Here is a 19,665-nt window from a genome sequence, read left to right as displayed (position 1 = left end):
TAATCCATTGATAGATTGAGGAGTATTTCTGCATTGAAGTTGGTGAGACCTTCACTGGCTTCGACCTCTTGTTACATTGAGGATTTATTTAGTGTTTGAGTGCCAGGAAACAAGTATTGCTATGGATAATCTATCCAATCTTCCATTTTAATACATAATGCACATTGTGAATTGTGTGTATCCCCCAACATTAGGACTATTTTAATAAATATAATAATTCTCTTGAGTCGGTGAAATGGTTAATAACGTGGATCATTTTTGCAAAAGATATATTTGGGTTGAATGCACTGATCCATTGATGTTTGCCAGGACCAGATCTGGGTGTCTCTGAGTAGCTGATCCCACAGAAAACAACATAATGAATTGAATAGGATTTTATGGATTACTGAATTTAATTATAGTTCCTCATCCAGGCAGAACACTGAAATGGTTAATCCTGATTCAAGCATGTTTCCCAATTTGTGTTTTTGTTAGACATGAATGTTTACATTACAGCTGCAAAGCTCGTCCAACATCAGATCCTTATGGTAGAAATTCTGATCAATGAAGGTTATGTACGAATGCTTTAAAATAAATTGATTAATGGCTGTGTAAAAACATCACACAATAGAGCGTAGTACAAGGTTGTCAGCTGAACTTCAATTTTCAAAATTTCTACTCACTAATCTGAATTTTAGGTTTTCTTGATCAGTTTGGCTTTCCAGAGCTGAAGTACAGATCATCATCGACCATCAGCATTTCATTGAAGGACTTTCATTGCTCAGTTCATGGTCATTAATCCGAAAGGCTCAAAGCCTAACCCTGGTTTTCATGTGCTTGCTGTATTCATTATTACCATTCCAGGAGGTACCAGAGCCCATGCTTAGTTTTCAGTTCCTGACAACACTGAATAGGTTCAACATAGTCTATCCTGACGGTCCAAATCTTAACCTTGATTTCATCACTTAACACAGAGTATTATCATCTTCTGAACATCATTGCTGAAGCTTCACTCTAATCAAAAATGCATCGCAAGCATCGAGTAAAATAAATGATTCTGTATAGTTATTCAAAGCCTTCATAATGTTAATTGGAGGTTTTAAAGAATGCTGCCCAACTATATATCATTTTCTTTGCCAATAATGTTCCAGACCAATTCCCATCAACATGAATAGAGCTCCAACTGGGTGCTGCCTTTCACCTTTGGGACCTGGGTCCAATCCAGCCCACACTGATGGGATGAAAGTCTTGTCTGTCTGCTAGCAGTAAGGGTCCTATGTGGAATGGGTTTGGGCACTCAGTGGGCACAGGTCAGCTGCACTAATTGACAACGCCGCTCAGGCCCAAGGATGAGTAGAGTAAGGGGAGTTTTACCCTGCATTTAACTGTGCTATCTCTGATCTAGCAGATTTAGCTATGAGAATGCTTGATGCTGATACTGGGTGCCTGAAATGGAAAGTTTACCATTCCCCAGTACTCACTAACATTCTTCACCTTGAACACAAAAAAAATGAATGGAGCTACTCTGAGACATGGGTCACTGATATCTGATGTGGCTATGGAGGAAAAGAGACCTAGAAATTAAACAAGTAACATTTTTATAATTGCATTTTTCAAACAGAAAGTACTCCTAGACTTTCCTACCCCTTTGAGTAAGGTTTAATTCCTGGTATTACTAAACCTATATCTGCATTATAAATCACACTTGGACCAGTTTTTTAAAAAAACATTTTAATTTGTTTTTGCATAAAGAACTTCCTGCCACCCCCTGATGGCTTAGTAGGTAAATGTACTGCTTGGTGCAGTACTGGGTCTTGCATGCCAGGAAAGTCCCAAGTTCAATCCCAGATCTGTGGTGGGATAGCTGATCTCAGCAGGTGCAATGTTAGGGACGTTTCTCTTGGTCTCAATGCTAAGGAGGAGAAAGAAAGATTAGCTTGTGTTCCTGCATCTGATTACTGTCTAATGTCCCTGCTGGAAACAATGTAAGCGTGCACATCATATGAAGACATGATCAAGCTCACCAGCAGGAGTCAGAAATTTCCTGTGTAAAGTGTTTATGCTGTACTGATGCATGACAATACATTGTGAAACAACACAATTGAGTATTAGTTACGCTGCTGGCCTCGGTCATATTTCTAACAAATCTATTTGCTCTATATCGCATTTGTATGATGTACTTGGATGGTTATGGAATGTTTGCATTTATAACATTCTTGAACAAAAATTGAGATGCAAGATCCAAATTACTTTCTGCATGAATATATTTGTGAAAGCAGGACCAGGAGCAAAAGGATGTCTAGTGTGGTTGAATGTTCCTAGCACTGAGATTTGCAACTTGCAGATGGAAGGGACACCATATTGCTGGTTTCTAATAATGTAAGTGAAAGGAAAACACAGGACATACAAGTGATAAAAATAAGTTATTTAGTTAAGTAAAAAGACACAGTTTACAAATAAATAAATATTTGTTTTATTTCCACGCATAACACAACAGTGTAGTCAACCTCACTGCAAAATGTCAGATAAAGGAAAACTGAGATTAAGCCCTAAAAGTAAACATATATTTACAAATGTTCACTTTCAGCATTTTTTTCTAACTTCTATATAAATATGTAGAAATATCTTAATGTCCATTGTGTTGAACATATTGCGAGGAATATATACTGAAACTATATTTTATTTCAACTTATCCTTAGGACTGGCTTTGAAGCTTTGGGAGGACCCATCACTCAAAGGATCACCCATGTGTTGGTGCTGTGGTTTGGCGGGTAGGGACGGTACCTAGGCTTTGGCTTGCAATCCCTGCAGAATGGCCTTCAGAGAACTTGAGAACTCTGAATAGCCATATCCTGGAGCTCAAGGGCAGAGTTTTACGCACGTGTGCTGAGTAGTTTGAGTTGAGAATCAATCTGAGTTGCTATATGAAGCTGCGATTTCTGAGGACAAGGGCGACAGAAATATCGATGATATGTCTGCCAGGCTAAATGTACACTGTTATGCAATATAGTCATGTCACTAGACTGCTGTATGAGGAGAGATTGGGTCGACTCGGCCTGTATTCGCTCGAGTTTAGAAGAATGAGAAGGGATCTCATTGAAACATAAAATTCTGACAGGGCTAGACAGACTGGATGCAGGGAGGATGTTTCCCCTGGCTGGGGTGTCCAGAACGAGGGATCACAGTCTCAGGACATTTAGGACTGAGATGAGAAATTTCTTCACTCAGTGGTGAACCTGTGGAATTCTCTATCACTGTGGAGGTCAAATCACTGAATATATTTAAGAAGGAGCTAGATAGATTTCTAGACACAAAAGGCATCAAGGGGTATGGGGAGAGAGCGGGAATATGGTATTGAGATAGAGGATCAGCCATGATCATACTGAATGGCGGAGCAGGCTCGAAGGGCCGAATGGCCTACTCCTGCTCCTATTTTCTATGTTTCTATGCAGACTGTCATGGATATTTTGTATTGCTGCCTCTAATGTGCCCCAGGTGTGAGGCTGGGATGTTAGCCAATGAATCCTTGGCCCATTGTGGTAATAACCTATGGCTTACATAATGTGATTCAGAGAAAACCCATGTGGATGATCCAGTCATATTTCACTGTTCTGCTTCTCAGCAGTGCATTGTCCGTGGGGACTTGAATTCTGTGGCTATTGGAGTTGCGTCTTCTGCCAGTCATTGGTAACCTTTCCTGTTGTCCTCAGAAACTGTGATGGCACTATACAGCAACTCAGGACTGGATGTTGTGGGTTCATCTGTGGAGAGGCAAGAGATACTTGTGTTATAATCTTTAAACCATACATAATGTGTTTATAATAGGACTGTTGGAGAAGGAAGAAAACCACAACTTTATTTACATGGAACAGAAATGATTATGGACATGTGATGTTTGCAGATAGTTTACAAGACCTTACTACATATTGACGTGCATATTCGAGATTTTATAAGCATTGCTGTGATCTTATTGGTTTATGATTGACATAATGTTCACAATCTTTTGTAATCAGCTACCAGAGGCAGCAGCAGATTCCAGGATGGCGTCATACTCTCTTAGATTGAACAATTATGCAAAGTTCTTGGTTAAGTGAGGTATGTCCTTAGTAACTTTCGGCTTTTGAGTACACTCCCCCCCCCTTGTGTTGAGGTTTCACTTTAGTAGCCTTCTCAGCTTATTTACTTCTTGTATACCCGTAAATATTTATTAACTTTTTTGACAGTGATGGTCTGCCTTTTGAATGCATTCTGTTGTAGATAAACTTATTTGACTTTCCAGAAATGTTGTGTTATTGGTGGAAAATTGTGGCTTACCATCTGTTACCATTCTCGAACACAGTAGGTAAAATGACTCAATTTTGTATTTAAATATATTTACATCTTTACATCTGAATGGCTTATCGTTCCATTAGACATGGTTAAAAACCGAGTGGAGCTGAAAATTAGGCATGATTGGATGGTATCTGTACATGGTTACCACCGGGTTTCAGCTGTGCCTCAGTGGGTATCACTCGCACCTGAGTCAAAAGGTTATGAGTTCAAGTCCCACTGCAAAGACTTGAGCACAAAATCTAGTCTGATACTCCCAGTGCAGTACTGAGGGAATGCTGCACTGTCAGAGGTGCCGTCTTTTGGATGAGACGTTAAACTGAGGCCCCATTTGCCCTCTCATTGTGGATGTATAAGATCCCATGGCACTATTCGAAGAAGAGCAGGGGAGTTCTCCCTGGCATCCTGGCCAATATTTATCCCTCAACCAACATCACTAAAAAACAGATTATCTGGTCATTAGCACATTGCTGTTTGTGGGATCTTGCTGTGCGCAAATTGGCTGCCGCATTTCCTACATTGCAACAGTGACTGCACTTTAAAAGTAAAATGCTTTGGATCATCTTGAGGTCATGAAAGGCACTATATAAATGTCAGCCTTTTTCTTTCAAGCCTATCTAAAATGTCTTATGCCCAACAAGTCTGAAAGCAGCCCCCCAAGTGTCCTAATTCAATACTTAACTTTGCTACATTTTGATCAAGTTTCCTCAGCTAAGAGTTCTACTGTTGATTTAATAATTAGGAATACATTTTGTCAAAACAAAATACAGCAATGCTTCATTAGTTATACCCTTTAGATTAAAAGTAAAAACTTTTATTACCATATGTGGCTCATTCACTTTAAGGCTTTTACAAGGCCTAGTACCACTAGGTATACAACAAGGAATTACAGCTGGGTTGAGAACTGCATGAAAATTTCAGCAATGCAATAAAACATAAAACTACTATTTTACTATTTTTACACTCCATTAATAATATATAAATTAAATATTCTTTCTTTGAGTTTCATGAATTCTACTTTATAACATTTTTTGCCTTATTTTAATATATTTTATTCCTTCTTTTAGATCTGTTGAATTATATACAGTTTTCCAGTTGAAGAAGACAGTCAGGTAGCTACCACACCTCTGTCTGTCATCATTCAATAGGGAGTGTGAAAAGCAAATTGAGGTAACTTTCCCTAGTTCCCGCCAACCTCCACTTGGTGCCTACATCAGATGGCTCGGATGATTTGTGTGTGGAACAGTTAGGGAAATGCCACATCCCAGAACTACATGACACATCAGATTAGAATACTCTACAACTTCCTTCCATTGAATTTACAGAAACCCCTATTTGCAGCTTTCCATGGAAAAAGAAGCACATTTTGAAAGTCATTCGTACTCTTGGTTAAGAGCTGTATCAAATGAAGTATTGTATATATAACCCACTGTTGTGTTTTGAGATTTTTGACTATTTTGTCTAATAGAAATTTGGATTTAACTTTAATGATAATATAAATTAAGTTCAGCTGATAAGAGATTAAATCCATAAAGTGTACCACGTACTGAACGAGTGCTACACTGTCGAATGAGACTTTAAACCCCTCAGGTGGATATGAAAGATCCCATGACACTATTTGAAGAAGAGCTGGACAGTTTTGCCCGGTGTCCCTCATCCAACATCACTAAAACTGATTATCTGCTCATTACCTCATTGCTGGGATCTTGCTGTGCGCAAATTGGCTGCTGCGTTTCCTACATTACAACAGTGACTACACTTCAAAAGTACTTCATTGGCTGTAAAGTGTATTGGGATGTCCTGAACTCGTAAGAGGTGCTATATAAATGTTATTGTTTCTGTGTCAGTTCTAGACAGTGGAGCTTGTTAAGTCTAGTGACCCACACCTAATATGTTGGATTGGTTTCATTCATTTGAGCCCAACAAGGTGAGGGAAGGGGGGGGTGGGGGGGAAGCAGCTGTCAGGAGCCCACACCTAGGAGAGCAGTAGTAGGTTTGATTGAACGTAAGAAATAGGAGCAGGAGTAGGCCACACGACCCCTCGAGCCTGCTCCACCATTCAATAAAATCATGGCTGATCTATGACCTCAACTCCACTTTCCCGCCCAATCCCCATATCTCTTGATTCCCCGAGAGTCCAAAAATCTATTGATCTCAGCCTTGAATATACTCAACGACTGAACATCCATAGCCCTCTGGGGTAGACAATTCCAAAGATTCACAACCCTCTGAGTGAAGAAATTTCACCTCATCTCAGTCCGAAATATCCGACCCCTTATCCTGAGACTATGTCCCCTAATTCTAGACTCTCCAGTCAGGGGAAACAACCTCTCAGCATCAGCCCTCTTAGAATTTTACATGTTTCAATGAGATCACATCTCATTCTTCTAAATTTCAGAAAGTATAGGCCCATTCTGCTCAATCTTTCCTCATAAGACAACCCTCTCATCCCAGGAATCAATCTAGTGAACCTTCGTTGCACCGCCTCGAAGGCAAGTATATCCTTCCTTAGGTAAGGAGACCAAAACTGTACACAGTACTCCAGTTGTGGTCTCACCAAAGCCCTGTACAATTGCAGCAAGACTTCCTTACTCTTGTACTCCAACCCCCTTGCAATAAAGACCAACATACCATTTGCCTTCCTAATAGCTTGCAGTATCTGCATGTTAACTTTCTGTGATACATGTACAAGGACACCCAAATCCCCCTGAACACGAACATTTAATAGTTTCTCACCATTTAAAAAATATTCTGTTTTTTTATTTTTCCTACCAAAGTGAATAACTTCACATTTCCCCACATTATATCTGCCGCCTTCTTGCCCACTCACTTAACTTGTCTATATCCCTTTGCAGACACTTTGCATCCTCCTCACAGCTTACTTTCCCACCTAGCTTTATATCGTCAGCAAACTTGGATACATTACACTCGGTCACTTCATCTAAGTCATTAACATAGATTGTAAATAGCTGAGGCCCAAGCACCAATCCCTGCAGCACCCCACTAGTAACAGCCTGCCAACCTGAAAATGACCCGTTTATCCCTACTCTCTGTTTTCTGTCTGGGATTACCCCCAACCCCATGAGCCCTAATCTTGTGTAACAACCTCATGTGTAGCAACTTATCGAATGCCTTTTGAAAATCCAAATATACGTCATCCACTGGTACCCCTTTATCTACCCTGCTAGTTACATCCCCAAAAAACACTAATAGGTTTGTCAAACACGATTTCCCTTTCATAAAACTGTGTTGACTCTGCCTAATCATATTATGATTTTCTAAATGCCCTGTTACTATGTCCTTAATAATATTCTAGCATTTTCCCTATTACTGATGTCAGGCTAAGTGGCCTGTAGTTCCCTGTTTTCTCCCTCCCTCCTTTCTTGAATAGCAGGGTTACATTTTCTACCTTCCAATCACAACACAACTGGCCAATCACTGGGCACTGAGAGCTGAGGGAGGAGTCCAGCTGAGACACAAGAAACTTGGAGTGGGAAAAAGTCGCAGAACAAGAGATCTTCTAAGTTCAGAGCCAGTCAGTTCAGTAAATACTGACTTGTAAAAGCCAAACTAGACCTGTAGCAGGACATAAGCTTGCGTAACTTATCTTTGATGTTCAAGGAACGATAGGGATTAGATTGAATTTCAGTGAAAACTTCTGTTCATTCATATATTACATGTAAAATAAATCAGCTTATTAGTTTACAATTGACCTCATCTGTCTAGTGTTCATCGTCTTGCTGTTCACACAATAGGAGAAATGCACGTGGGGACACATGCAAGATTACAATATCCAGTACACAATGAGGGGTTTTCATTGTTACGACTCCTGGATCACGCCCAGTAAAGATAATCTCCATATTGTGGAGGACATGGGATCCTTTATTGGAGAGACATGCAGCGCTGAACCCAAAAGAATATGTAGTGCAGACCTGAAATTTGTAACACTCATACAGCATTCTAATATCTGATGAGAGGTAAATAAAATCATTAGTCTGTGGAATAGTAAACAGACAGTAGTCTGTGTGTATGTGTGAAAGCTTTAGGAGTTGTATTTTGTGACTACGGTTTAATTTTCTAATATTATACAACAGATAAATAGGATTCCATCAACTTACTAGAACACTAGACAACTGACAGTCATTCCCTGTTGTCTGATTGGATAGCTAGTTGCCAATCTCTGAAGAAGCCAAGTAAGCATTCTGGGTTCTTCAAAATGAATATCTAAATACATAAGACAATTATTTTTGGAAGGCCCTTATTTTTATTAAAGTAGCTTCATATGTTTGCTCACTTCACACTACTGTGATCACTAGATGAGGTCCACGTACTGGGCTTGATTATGTAGATTTCTACTGGCTTTTATTAGTTGACATGCAGCTATTTTAATATTGTTTTTAAAAAAAAGTTTTGTTTGGAATTTCATCATGGAAGTAGCCAGATCGGCAGATTGATGAGGTCTGGCGTGCAGATTGGAGGATGTGGGATTTAGTAGTGTGCAACCTTTATTCAATGTTTTGACATAACTCATCAGTGTGTAAACATAGGGACAGGACCTGCATCTGTGTTTTACGTGTGCGATGTCTGATCTCCGTTAAGACTCCATGCAGACAGCAGACTGTTATTTTTAGCAAATAACAGGTACCAGCTACCTTTAAGAGATTTTAAGACTCATCCTCCTTTTAAGAGATTGGAGCTTCCCCCTGCTGATGGAAAGTGTGAATTGCATTGAATTGACGTGCAAGGCCTGGATTTGAATGCAGCTTTTAGGTGAGTACAGAGGTAGAACAAAGTTCTCGTTCTGCCTGCGTAGGGGCCATTGGGCGGGGGTTAATAGGTGATCACATTACCTGTGCCCAATAATAGGCCTATCGAATGTTTTCCCCAGTTTTCTTTTGCGGAGGGAACGGCGAGGGGACCAGGTAAACATCAACTATCAGCCTATCCAAATATAAAGAACAATTTGTCACCTCAATAGCTTAAAGATGAGCAATACTTCACTCTGGGGGGGTGGGGGAAATTACTTGCAAGTAAAGCATTCCTCCATAAAGACCATTGTTTTTAAAGAAAGAGAGATCTTTTCTCGGATGTAGGAGAAATGTAACATAATCTATGCAGTACCAACAGCAGCTATATTGGGTCTTCTGACCAGACGAGGCCCAATTTGATGATGGAGCTAGTGGTCCTGTCTCCTGTAGCTGCCAGCTGTCTAAGTATTGATTGGAATGCCACGCCTGGCACTCAAACACATGTTGAATAGTCAAGCCCAAATTCTGATTGGTATCAAAATTTTGACTTGCATTTGTGCAACATGATTGGTATCCAAAAATATGTATGATGCCATTCCATGTTCACTTGAACAGAGGCAATGCAACCATCATATTTCCTGTGGTCCCAACAGTTTTAAACCTGCACAGCTTGGTTTCTATATTTCTCGTGAGAGGAAATATACCTATCTAACAGTGTTTCTGGAGAAATAGAGCCTCCCCTCCCCTGTGGAGCCATACCCCAGCAATGAGTCAACGCTTTCAGGAGAAAATTGGTGGAACATGGAGCAAGGATCCGTTTTAAAATGAATAAACCTTTAAAGTGGTGCTACCTTTAAAGTTGAATGGTACCAGGAATAATTTTGAAAATACAAGACTGATGATTTACTTGATCACATTTCATTGTGCTTGACTTAACTACACTTAATTTAACATTGGTATGTTCAGTGTTTTGTGCTGAGACTCCGTGATTAATCCAGATTCAGAATATTAATTTGCCATCTGCCGTTTCATGAAATTCCTCTAGTCACATTCCCTGAACCAAGAGGCAGATAACAATGGCTACCTATTATTCAACCACTCATGCTGTTGTCAAGACTTGCTCCTGCCTGATTCAACTGCCCCTCTGCCAATGAGGAAAATTTAAACTCTCGATACACAACAAAAAATATTTAACAACTTGATTTAAAGTTTGCCTTGCTGGAAAAGAAGCTGCTGAACAGGTGGACACAGGGAAAACCGTGAGGTGGAAGCAGTGAGAGGATGGCAGCCATAGATTTTGTAGACCTAAAATTAGGGCATCAGTATCTTCTGATGGCTCAGCTACTTGCTACCTGATGGTGCAGCTGGATACGGTAACGAGTTACTGAGCCATACAGAAAGGGAAGGTCCCAAGTTCAATCTCCGATCGGTGCTGAGTTAGCTGATCTAAGCCACGGCAGCAGTCATAGTGCTACAGCATCCTCTGTGGTCTTGAGAAAAATCAGCCAGGGTTCCCACCCCTGCTTACTGTCTAGCAACCTCTGTTGTTTTTTTTTATTCGTTCATGGGATGTGAGAGTCACTGGCAAGGCCAGCATTTATTGCCCATCCCTAATTGCCCTTGAAGAAGGTGATGATGAGCTGCTAGGTCATTTCAGAGGGCAATTAAGAATCAACCACATTGCTGTGGGTTTGGAGTCACATAAAGGCCAGACCGGGTAAGGATGGCAGGTTTCCTTCCCTAAAGGACATTAGTGAACCAGATGGGTTTTTACGACAATCCGGTAGTTTTATGGCCACCATTACTGATACTAGTTTGGTAGTGGGCATCTGTGGATTTCGGGTGAGGACAGGATTGAATGCAGTTATGATGCTACCTGTAGTTAAATATCCTGTCGATACTCACTGTCTAGGCTCATCAATGATAAATGATGACGTGGGTGAGGTACTGAAGGACAACTGACCCCTGTGGAGCCATATATCTGCAATGAGTCAACGCTTTCAGGAGAGATGCGGAAAGGAGAAAATTGGTGGAACATGGAGGAAGGACCCGTTATAAAATGAATAAAGAATTAATCAAATCAAATCCCTATTTATACATGTCGGACTCCAAATGTCTCTAAAATTCTCGAGTTGGAGGCCGCCTCTTTAGGTGAATCTGAATGACCCTAAACTAATGGGTTGTTTACAGTGGCAAAGTGTCATCAGATTCAAATGCGGTTACTGTAAATGGTGTAAAAGTGTTTGCATTCTGACTGTCTGTATAAACACATTACTTCTTCAAACAGTCCTCTTACCCACTTGCATTTACAGGTACTCTTTCTTGCAAGTGGCCTAGAATGGCTCCATGAATTATACACATCAATAAAACCATTTAATTTTATTTTAAAAACTAATATATATAAAACTACACTGAATAATTTTCTTCCTTCTATAAGACCGTTCAACAATAGACATGTCGAAAACTCCTTTTATGTGCATATACTATACTTTTTTTGGTCCTTTTGCAAGATGAATGAATATGATGTGTCTTCAAACACTAAATGGGCAGATTGACAGCACAAATGATTTTGTGCTCTTTTCTGGGTGTTGTACGTTAATCCACTAAACTAGTTATGTCCTTTCTTTCATCGAACTTTGGTCCCTTTCCAAAAAAAAATGTAATAGAAACTGCGACTATAAAACCTGAATTGTCACCGCGATTTTCAGCAGACTTAACAAGTAAGAAACTCATTAATTCAATAGGCAGCTGGAGCTAAAATCAGTTGGGAGATTTTTGTTTATGGTATCAGTAAAATGATACTTGTTCCTCAGGCTGGTCAGTTTTCAAGGCAAGATACATTGAACAGTTATTGCAAATGTATCATCATCATGCTTCTGGTCATGACATTCTGTGGATACCATGCATTTAGTTTTCCTATAGGCTATCATAACACAATCTATGAAGATGATACAAAATGGGAAATAGTGGGACAGGGTTAATTCTTCAAGTGAGGAAAACCTGATAACCTATGACAAAGTTCTGAAGGCCTTCTTGATTAAAGAAATGAGGGACTATTCCATTATTCCCCATTGTGCATTGAGTTTGTACAACAGAGGGACAACTAATGGCATTGCTTTAAATAAAAGTCTGTGTGAGCGGTCTCCTGCTTCTTTCTGGACATGACTAAGCAGCATCTTGGAAATCACATAAGGGTTCAGTATGTTAACATGGTCATTTAGGCCCTCAAATTAGCTACTTTTATCACTGGCTCAAGGAGCAAGTATAAGCATTTAGCTCTGATTCCAGAGGAGGACTACATTTCAGGTGCAAAACGGGCACCTGAACATCTAATATAGCAGGCAGGGGTGTGCACACGTTAAGCGCCGAAAGTGCGCTGCCTGCCCTTCCTATTGGTAAAGGCAGAAAAAGAGATACCTGGGGCCCTTTGAATATGTAAATAAGAGGCCAAATGTCTGTTTGAGGCCCCCATTGCAAAATCATGCGTGGTGCAAACCAAACATGGTCTACATGTGTCCTAACCAGCGGTCCTTAAAGGGACCGCCGTAGACTGCTACCAAAGAGGTAAGTTTTTTTTAAACAAATATCTGAATGTGGAGTCCGGAGGTGCTAAAGTGCTCTTCCTGGCTCCATTGCAGTATTGAAGAGTTACCGGCATCCGCTCAACCCCCTCCCAATCGTTCCACCCCCTTCATGATTGATCTCCCTGCCCCCGATCGCTTCCTCCCTCTCCCAGGACCTACCTGAGCGTCACTGCCGGTGACGCAATGGGCCAAACTTGAAATCATCTTCGCCGGCGAACTGCCCGGGGATGCCCAGTAGGTGTCTGCCATTCTCCAGCCTCATGTAAATGAGGCCCGAGGCCCAATATGAGGTGCACCTTGGGCCTACTCATTCAGTGCAAGGATTGTTCCCTGCACCCAGCTCGCCTACTGTTGCAAGCCAATTTCAAGGCTTTGGTGTCTAGACAATTTTGCATCAATCGGAGAGTTATTACTTGTTGCTTGGGTTTTCAAATAGCTGTTATAAAGTCCTTAAATATAGCAGACTTATAGCCATCGTGAGGAAAGATGTAATTCCTGTCCTTTATGACACTGTGGTACACTGAAGTGTGACAACATTGTTTTTTTTTAAAAATTCATTCTTGCTGGCAAGACCGGCATTTATTACCCATCCCTAGTTGTCCTGAGAAGGTGGAACCGCTGGTAGTGGTTTGATACTAAGTGTCTTGCTAGGCCACGTCAGAAGGCAGTTAACAGTCAACCACATTAGTATAAGACTGGAGTCATATGTAGGCCAGACCGGGTATGGACGGCAGGTTTCCTTCCCTAAAGGAGATTAGTGAATAGTTGGGTTTTTACAACAATCTGACAGCTTTACTTATGCCACCTTTTTATTTTCAGATTTTTCAAACTGAATTCAAATTCTCAAACTGCCATGGTAGGATTTGAACTCATGTTCTCTGGATTATTAGTCCAGTAACATAACCATTACACTACCATACTGACTAATTGTTTTATCAGGTGCTTCTCATAAATAAATGAAAAATAACATCACAGTTCCGAGAGCTTTCCAGTGATACTAATTGAACTTGAACATCTTATGACAAGAACTATTTATGGTTTTGAAATTGTAAAATGACTATATTGGATTATATAATTCAAGGTGAATTTTAACATTAGAAAACAAAAATCCTGATCACTATCCAATAAACCCTACTGAAAAGAATGTTTCTGTGTGTGTGGGGAGGAGAGGGAAAGCTGTCGGGTTTGGACTGGACTCTTTTGTTCTTACAGTTGACTATCCTACCAATACTCACTGTCCAGGTTCATACCAATAACAGCTATATGGCGGAGGTACCTTAGAAGGTGACCACCACTTTCAGGAGATAAAGCATAATAGAAGAGACTTGGGAGAAAAGGGGAAAAATTAAATCTTAAGACACCATTTCTCCCGTGATAGCTAAATCATCTTAAAAAGTTTTTTAAAAAATTATTTTTAACCTTTGTCGGTATTCTCAATTTGCCTCCTCTTCTGAAGACATTGACTCCTTCCTTGGGGTTTGCTCTAAGCCCAAGTGGCCATTATTCATGTTTGAGCCTTGATTATTCTTGGCCCCTCCTATTGCTCGTCTACGTGCTGCCTCTCGGCGACATCATCTGAAACATGACATAAGGTTCCACATTTACACTAATGACACCCAGCTCTAACTCACCACCACCACCACCTCTCTTGACCCCTCCACTGCCTCTGTGTTGTCAGACTGCCTGACTGACATCCAGTCCTGGATGAGCCCCAATTTCCTCCAATTAAACATTGCGAAGACTGAAGTCATTGACTTTGGCCCTTGCCACAAACTGTTTCCTAGCCTCTGATTCCATCCCCCTTCCTGGCCAATGTCTCAGGCTGAACCAGATTGTTTGCAACCTCAGCGTGCTATCTGACCCTGAGTTGAGCTTCCAACCCTGTATCCTCTCCATCGCAAAGACTGCTGCCCACTTCCACCTCTGTAACATCGCCTGTCTCTGCCTCTTCCTCAGTCCAATTGCTGCTGAAGCTCTCAATTGTGCTTCTGTTACCTCCAGACTCGACTATTCCAATGCTCTCCTGGCTGGCCTCCCATCTTCCACCCTCCGTAAACTTGAGCTTTTCCAAAACTCTGCTGCCCGTTTCCTAACTCGCACCAAGTCCGTTTACCATCACTCATGTAGGTCACCTGTGCTTGCTGACCTACATTGGCTCCTGGGCCAGCAACACCTCTTATTTTAAAATTCTCATTCTCGTGTTCAAATTCCTTCATGGCCTCACTCCTCCCTATCTTTGTAACCTCCTCCAGCCCTACAATTCTCTGAACTCTGCTTTCCTCCAACTCTTGCCTCTTGTGCATCCCCCACTCCCTTTGCCTCACCATTGGTGGCCATGCCTTCAATTGCCTAGGCCTAAGCTCTGGGATTCCCTCCTTAAACTTCTCTACCTATCTCATCCTTTAAGACCCTCCTTAATACCTACCTCTTTGACAAAGCTTTTGTTCACCTGACCTAATGACTTGGTGTCAATTCTTGTCTGATCACGCTCCTGTGAAGCGCCTTGGGTTGTTTTACTATGTTAAAGGTGTTATGTTAAAGTTGTTTTTGTTGTTGATAGTTACTGTCCGCAGACTACTTGACTGCAGGAGCATCCCAGTTTGGTCCATTTGGATTCTTGTATGGCTTCAACATACACTTTCCAGTAGGGGTCACTGAATAGTTAGCAAGAATGAAAACCCTGGCTGACCTTTTTTCTCCCCTCTCTAATCAAGGGTGCTGGGGCTAATTGCAGTGCCGTTATCTTGGCAGTGGTCAGCTAACTCAAAGCAGGGTTAGAACCTGAGAACCCCCTGATTTGCATGGCTCAGTTAACATACTGATCAATTAGAGAAGTCTCTAGGTCAATCATTTCTTGCTGAACCATACTTCAAATTAACCAATTTCCTATTACAAAGTTGATGAAAAGCATGAACCAAATTGTGCATATTAAATTACTGAAGTTTCATTAAAATGAACACTTGTTAAATGAATAAGCTGTGTCCCACAAACTGCTATGCAGTAACCAGAATTATAATGGTGAAATAAATGATTCCTGCTGATAATGTTACAGAATTCGCTAATGATTGTTGAGAAATAGCCTGTCCCATATAAGACAAATAATTATTTTCTATGGACACCACACCATTTTGATGGAAAGCAAAGTACAATCCAAATTTATTTGAGGATCAGTATTATATAATCAGATGACTTGCAAATGCTAACACCTTCATATAGAATAGACTATTCGGCCCTTTGAGCCTGTTCTGCCATTCAACTAGATCATGGCTAATCTGTGCCTCAACCCCATTTACCCGCCTATGAACTTTGACTGCTATTTTAAGAGACATTTGGGGTAAAATTCAAGCTCGTGGGGGCGCAAAATGGGCAGTAGTGGATCAGTCACACATTATACACACCCCTCCCCCCCACTGATTTTCTTTTCTATTGGAGCCAATGGAAAGGAGAATCGAGTGGGGTGTATGGATCACCCATTTTGTGCCCCTACCGAAGTTGATGTCCCCCCCCCCCCCCCCACCGCATTAACCTGTTCTGGTTACAATTAAACTAGGGAACAAAGGGATATTGTAGGAAGGTGTTTGTAGCTTAATATTCAGAGTTATTTCAAGGCCTCTTATTAAATCAGTTTTACTTGTTGGATCACAAATCATAAATTAATTACAGATTAGGATGGCCATTTGCTCCATCTTTTACCCATCCAGAAAGATCCTATTATTCCACCCATTGTAGCATCCAATTGTTTCTTAAATGCTTCCAGGGTTTCTGTCTCCACTACTGTATCTGGGAGTCCATACCATTTGGTATTATCTCTGTGTGAAGAAGAACTTTGTGATGTAAGTCCTAAATTTATCCTTTACTAGTTTGAACCTGAATTGTAGAAATTTATGGCACAGGACACCATTCGGCCCATCGTGTCCGTGCCGACCGAGAAAGAGCTAACCAGCCTATTCCCACTTTCCAGCTCTTGGTCCGTAACCCTGTAGGTTACGGCACTTCAAGTGCACATCCAAGTACTTTTAAAATGCCATGAGGATTTCTGCCTCTACCACCCTTTCAGGCAGTGAGTTCCAGACCCTCACCACCCTCTGGATGTAAAAAATTTCTCCTCAACTCCCCTTTAATCCTTCTACCTATTCTGAATCCACACAGTTTTGAGTTTAACTGATAGCGTTTTGTGAGGAACTTTCTCAAAAGTCTTGGTCCCACCAAAAAAGTGGCTTTAATTATGAATGATTTACTTTATAACATTTCCACAACACAGGCTGAGTTTCCTGCCCTGCCCTGACTTGACTTTAAGTTCTTAACGGTTAAAACCATTAAATGTTAGTATTTTGATATTAAATACCTAAGTTAATACTTTAACAAATGCATCCTTTGATGAAAACTTACGAATGGCCTTTTATTGAATTAAAAACCCTTCCAAAGCCTCATTTAACAGCTGCTCTTTTATTACCTAGGAAATCAAAATATTGCTTTTTATGAATAAAATGCCTTAAAGATTGAGTTTGTAAATCACAGGTCTCAAGATATTCTAGTTTGAGCTCCAGACACGTCACCACATTTCTGTATTTAATGATAGCGTCGTTCTCCCCATCAATTCAAGGACCTTTTTATCCAATTAAAACGTGCCCCGTTATTGCCTTTGCAGCATGAGTTACGATTATCACGGCTGGAGAAACACAATTATCTCCAGTTTTACCTTCCATTAAAACTCTCCTAGTAGAATCGGAGCGCTCCTCCGTCTCTCTTCGCCATAAGAACAATGCACTTGGTTACCGAGTGACATTATATGCACTTTCCCCAAGACGGAAAGGGATTTGCAAATAACCCAAAATTAAAAGTCATTTTTTTTTAGCGGTGGAATAATACCGTGTTAGGAAGTACTTTAAGGACCATTAGCTTTTCCTCACTCAATAAGTCAACCGTAGAAATTTTAAGAAACTTACTTAGAAATCTTGTTCGTTACATGATTGAAAAGGAGCCTGATTCCTGTCCAGAATTGTTCATATCTCACCACTCGGGCATTTTATGTCAAATGTTATTTCTACTTACCTCTAGGTAAGAAACGAACACTAATTCAGTTCTTAAGACGTTTATTTTTTTTAAAAAATACTAACCATTACTAAAGCTCACAAGAGGTCTGTTGGACCCAAATCTGAGTATTAAAATACAATAGTTGACTGTACAGATACATTTTACAGAGCTTGACGTACCTGAGGTTAACTCATATCGTGTCCATTAGGCATGTAATCTCCTTTAAGTACACTGAACGAGCTACGTAGCAATAATTGAGATATTTCCAGTGCCAACCAAGCGTGTGTGAAAAGAAAAAAACTCCTGTAAAATTATAATCCCAAATTTTAACGCTAAATTGTCCTGGAACCATTTTTAAACGAGGATCATGTCCCCAACAAGCAGCGAAGCCGATGTCTTTGTGTACTTTTTAGAAAGTTTATTTTTAAAAATGTTGCCCAAGTGTAATGCTGAGGATTTTATTGACTAACCCGCGTGAAATAGGAATCTTGATGAAACGACCAAATATTTAAACAGTAAAAGTTTGAGATTACCCGAGGTGCACAGATTTGACCCTCAGATTTTGGGATCTCGATTAAATTCCTTGAAAGATCTAGATGTCTTATCTACAAGTACACGTGCTTACAGTCCGGCCGCGGGAGGTCCGTCTTATTGCCTTGAAGCTGCTTCCGACGCCTGGTTCCCATCCGTCCTTTCTGTTAGATTCTGGTGCTCTGCCCTCTCGAGTGGTATTGATTCCGAGAAACTTTGTAAATGGCCAGAGATCTTTGGGCTCACTTTGGTCATTGACTGAGCTTGAGTGACCCCTTGTGAACCTATTGCTATCTCCTTGAGGCTCTTAGTTCCTGTGGTATGTTGTAGATTTTTGGGAACATCTCCCGCACTGACCTCGCCATCCTCCAGGTCACCAGGAACCCCAGTGACCACTGGCAGATCTGGGCTCTTTGTGGTGCTTCCTCCTTGCTCTATCTCTCTTTTGTTGAAGGCCTCTGTGGCAGTCAACGCTTGCATTCGGGGTTCCTCCTCCCCTGCTGTGGGTTTCAGAGTCTTAGAGTCTAGTGCCTTGGTGCTCAGCTGCTCCGTGACCATTTGGTTTGTGTTGGAGTCTGAATCCGGCTTCATCGCAGCGGTGGGAGTCATGACTTCATTCAGTCGATCTCCTTTCATGGTGTGAGGATTGGGAGTGGATTGAACCGGCTTCCAGATCAGACTGTAATACACCGCCAAGATAATAGCTGCAAGGGAGACCGACAAGACATAGGCCAAAACCGTGGCTAGTCTCACCCACTTCTTGTTGGTCTTTGCCGCCATCTTCGCCTTCTTGTCCCCGGTGAAGCTGGCTGGCTTGCCTTTATCCCCACTGGGCATGAAGTCCTTGTCCCTCATTATTGGCTCCTGCTTTTTGCTTTTTATTCTATCTTCGGACCGAGGTGGATTCTCAGAACTTACCGCGAGAAATCAATTCAAAGCCGAAATTAGCATTTCATCCAATCGCCCTCCATCTCCCCACCGAGCACCATTGTAGCGGCTTGTGCTTTCACTCAGTCCTCTCCGGCACCCACCTCCCACATTATGTCTGCCTGTGTGGGAGCGGGGCAGCTTCTCTTATTCGCTGGAGATCTTCCTGTTGTTCTCACCAGTGCTGTGATGCTGCCGGGTTAGTCACAGAGAGAGAGAGAGAGAGAAAACAGCCTGAGGTTGTTTATTGCCTGAAATGCGCATCTCTTGAATAAGATCAGCTGTCACAATCTGCCCCCTTGGTGCCAGGAAACGAAGCAGCTTTTTTTGTAATAAACGGCAGAGGGGAGGAGGGGGAAGAGAAAGCGAAGAGACGACAATCTCTTAAAGAGACCCATGTCTACCATATTCCAAGTGTGTATGTATATGTGTGGGGGCATGTATGGATATATATGTGTGTATATTTATTTGTGTATAATATGTCTATATATGTATGTGTGTGCATGTATGTATGTGTAGATGTGCTTGTGTGT

At 41.1% G+C, this 19,665-nt stretch overlaps 1 protein-coding gene across 3 annotated transcripts; it reads right to left on the bottom strand.

Annotated features, from left to right (window-relative positions):
- Positions 1-2,389: 2,389 nt before the first annotated feature.
- LOC137326212 (uncharacterized) lies at positions 2,390-19,427 on the bottom strand. Of its 3 annotated transcripts, XR_010964138.1 has the most exons (3): positions 17,854-19,427; positions 14,060-14,215; positions 2,390-3,740 (listed from the first exon to the last, which is right to left on the bottom strand). XR_010964138.1 is itself a non-coding variant. In XM_067991090.1 (2 exons), the coding sequence occupies exon 1, from the start codon at positions 19,058-19,060 to the stop codon at positions 18,323-18,325; it is 738 nt and encodes a 245-aa protein (XP_067847191.1). In that variant the 5' UTR covers positions 19,061-19,427; the 3' UTR covers positions 2,390-3,740; positions 18,300-18,322. The 3 variants fall into 3 exon arrangements, 1 of the variants encoding a protein (XP_067847191.1); XR_010964137.1 differs by lacking the exon at positions 14,060-14,215; XM_067991090.1 differs by lacking the exon at positions 14,060-14,215 and having other exon boundaries at positions 18,300-19,427.
- Between the last annotated feature and the right edge of the window lie 238 nt (positions 19,428-19,665).

The sequence above is a fragment of the Heptranchias perlo genome, chromosome 10 (assembly GCF_035084215.1).
Source record: "Heptranchias perlo isolate sHepPer1 chromosome 10, sHepPer1.hap1, whole genome shotgun sequence".
In the NCBI taxonomy this organism is placed as follows: domain Eukaryota; kingdom Metazoa; phylum Chordata; class Chondrichthyes; order Hexanchiformes; family Hexanchidae; genus Heptranchias; species Heptranchias perlo.
This window is presented reverse-complemented; position numbering and strand designations above follow the sequence as displayed.

Bases quoted from the DNA above. Each gene is read 5' to 3' on its own strand.
- LOC137326212 (XM_067991090.1), bottom strand. From the start codon at position 19,060: ATGAGGGACAAGGACTTCATGCCCAGTGGGGATAAAGGCAAGCCAGCC.